The sequence below is a fragment of the Trifolium pratense genome, linkage group LG2 (genome assembly GCF_020283565.1).
Source record: "Trifolium pratense cultivar HEN17-A07 linkage group LG2, ARS_RC_1.1, whole genome shotgun sequence".
NCBI classification, from domain to species: Eukaryota; Viridiplantae; Streptophyta; class Magnoliopsida; order Fabales; family Fabaceae; genus Trifolium; species Trifolium pratense.
Genome location: NC_060060.1, coordinates 9255913 through 9258148, shown reverse-complemented (window position 1 = coordinate 9258148; position 2236 = coordinate 9255913). Strand labels below are relative to the sequence as shown.

Sequence of the window (2236 nt, the reverse complement as noted above, 5' to 3'; positions counted from 1 at the left end):
TTCAACAGTCTTTTCTCCTCATTCTTAACAACCTAGCTAATAAGTAATAACTACTTAAGTATTTACCTATAAAAGCTAGCTTAAGACTTAACTTGCAATATAACTACTTAAGTATCTATTGTGATTTCTCTACTGATATGGAGTTCAAGTTGTTATTAATCTAAATACATAGTCTTAAATTTCTATGTTGTGTGATTTTTGTGGTTTATGATTTGTGTGATGTGATTATGGTTGAGGACTACTAATTAGGACTCTACTAAATTTTAAGTTCTAAGTTAGTAATTTAATTCATACCTATGTGACTATAAGTTAAATATGATTAAGTAATCCATACCTCTTAGTCTTAAGGTGTTGGTTGGTGGTAGCATAGTAGAAGGGATGTGTTCGGACTAGGATACTAAACTTGGCATATTATTTGTAGGAGCTATGGATAGGACATGGATGTCTGCCAATCGAATGTCAAAAGAATATCGAGATGGAGTGAAAGACTTTGTTATGGTAGCAGTAGCCATCATTTTGTGTAAATAAAAAAAAAGATAGTTAAGAAATATTTAACAAGGAAGAGGAAAAGACCGACTTGATTTTGCATGGTATAGTAACTTATAACTTATTTTTAGTCTTTTATTGTTATTGATTTACAAACTTAATTAATGTTATTGTCACTGTTAGTAACATTTTTTTTACAGGTGAATAGCTTATAATAGTCGGAATAAAAAAGGAACACCTGGTGTGACTCTGATGCGAAAAAATTTCAAAGCTAAAAGTAGTGGAATTAAGTTGGAAGTAAGTACATGTTGCTATATTATAAATAAAAATTTTATATAGTTAAAAGGCTAAATGAAAACTAATTTATGTAAGTTGTGTTTTCAGGTTACATGGAATAATAGAGGGCAGCCAATTGGACGTAACAGCAGATACTTAAGTAGTTATATTGGTGTCACCGCTCGTCGGATAGTTCCAATTTATTTTGACCGTTGGAACGCGAAAGATGAAACCGTAAGACCTGCCTATGATGCTTATAAAAAAGATATTTGGGACGAAATTAGAGTAAGACGCTAACTTAAGCTAATTATTCTACATTAGCATTAAGTTAATCTATTTGTGTATATTTGGTAATGATCTCTATATTGTGGTGCAGTCAGCTTTTGAAATTGGCGATGAACATTACGATTATGTAATGACAGCAGCTGGAACTTGTCTTAGAGCATTTAGAACCAAGTTGACAACAGAGTATCTAAGAGGTGGTGATGGTAATGTTATTAGACAACGGCCGAGTAAATATTCTCATGTAATTGAGCAAGAGCATTGGGATATTTTTGTTGCTAGGCGTGAGACTGAAGAATTTCAGGTAATATTATAATTGAGCAAAAGCATTGGGATATTTTTGTTTTTCTCTGACACGAGATCCTTAGTTGCAATACTTTAGCAATGTTTTGCTGCTACATTGAGTTGTATGCTGAATTTGTGTGGTTTCTAAGAGAGAAAGACAATTTGTATGCTGCCAAATGATGTATTATCAAGCAAATGCCTAATTTCTTGTACATCTATATATACAGGTAGTTTGAGGGCTTCCTTTTTCGATGAAGTGGGTGGTTCTCATCAAGTGACAGGTTGCAGAAGAAAGTAGGGATAGAGTTTGACTATCTTTTGTAGTGGTCTTTGTGTTTTGTACTAAAATTTGTCATTGATTTTCTCATTAGAAGCTATGGCCAAAGTTTGACAATATCTCTTTTGTAGTGGTCTTTGTGTTTGTACTATTCAATTCGGATTTGTCTTGTAGTCGGATTGGTTTTATTTATGAAATGAATGTATTACAAGAGTTTTTATTTTATTAGAGCTTGTGTAGTACAACACTATTTTTTTTTAAATTTGATAATATATGTTTTGAAAGTATGTATATATATATATATATTGGTACTATATATTTTAAAAGTTCAAGAGCAAGTTGCCAAACAAAAAAAAATTGCAATTTATTGTTTAAAAAAAAAAGGTCAGGATTAGTAAAAAAAAAAAATCAATACAGGACATACAATAGCGTTTTTTACACGGGCGCTATTAAAAGTTAGTCCAAACAAGGAATTATAATAGCGTTTTTTAAATGCGGGCGCTATTATAGATTACATATAACATCGCTTTTACAAAAAGGCGCTATCGAAACCCATGTCAAAAAGCGTCTTTGGTCGTGCAGGCAGATACAACAGCGCTTTTTAGAAAAACCGATATTAAAAATACACAT

The 2236-nt window shown here is 31.7% G+C and overlaps 1 protein-coding gene across 1 annotated transcript; it reads left to right on the top strand.

The window, feature by feature from the left end:
* The first annotated feature begins 428 nt into the window (after positions 1–428).
* LOC123905789 lies at positions 429–1819 on the top strand. The gene is made up of 5 exons (XM_045955516.1): positions 429–590; positions 687–783; positions 871–1047; positions 1139–1348; positions 1557–1819. The coding sequence occupies exons 2-5, from the start codon at positions 739–741 to the stop codon at positions 1563–1565; spliced, it is 441 nt and encodes a 146-aa protein (XP_045811472.1). The 5' UTR covers positions 429–590; positions 687–738; the 3' UTR covers positions 1566–1819.
* The last annotated feature ends 417 nt before the right edge of the window (positions 1820–2236 follow it).

Bases quoted from the DNA above. Each gene is read 5' to 3' on its own strand.
- LOC123905789 (XM_045955516.1), top strand. From the start codon at position 739: ATGCGAAAAAATTTCAAAGCTAAAAGTAGTGGAATTAAGTTGGAA. The intron at 784-870 runs GTAAGTACATGT...TTGTGTTTTCAG, and splicing joins GTAGTGGAATTAAGTTGGAA to GTTACATGGAATAATAGAGG. The intron at 1,048-1,138 runs GTAAGACGCTAA...ATTGTGGTGCAG, and splicing joins ATATTTGGGACGAAATTAGA to TCAGCTTTTGAAATTGGCGA.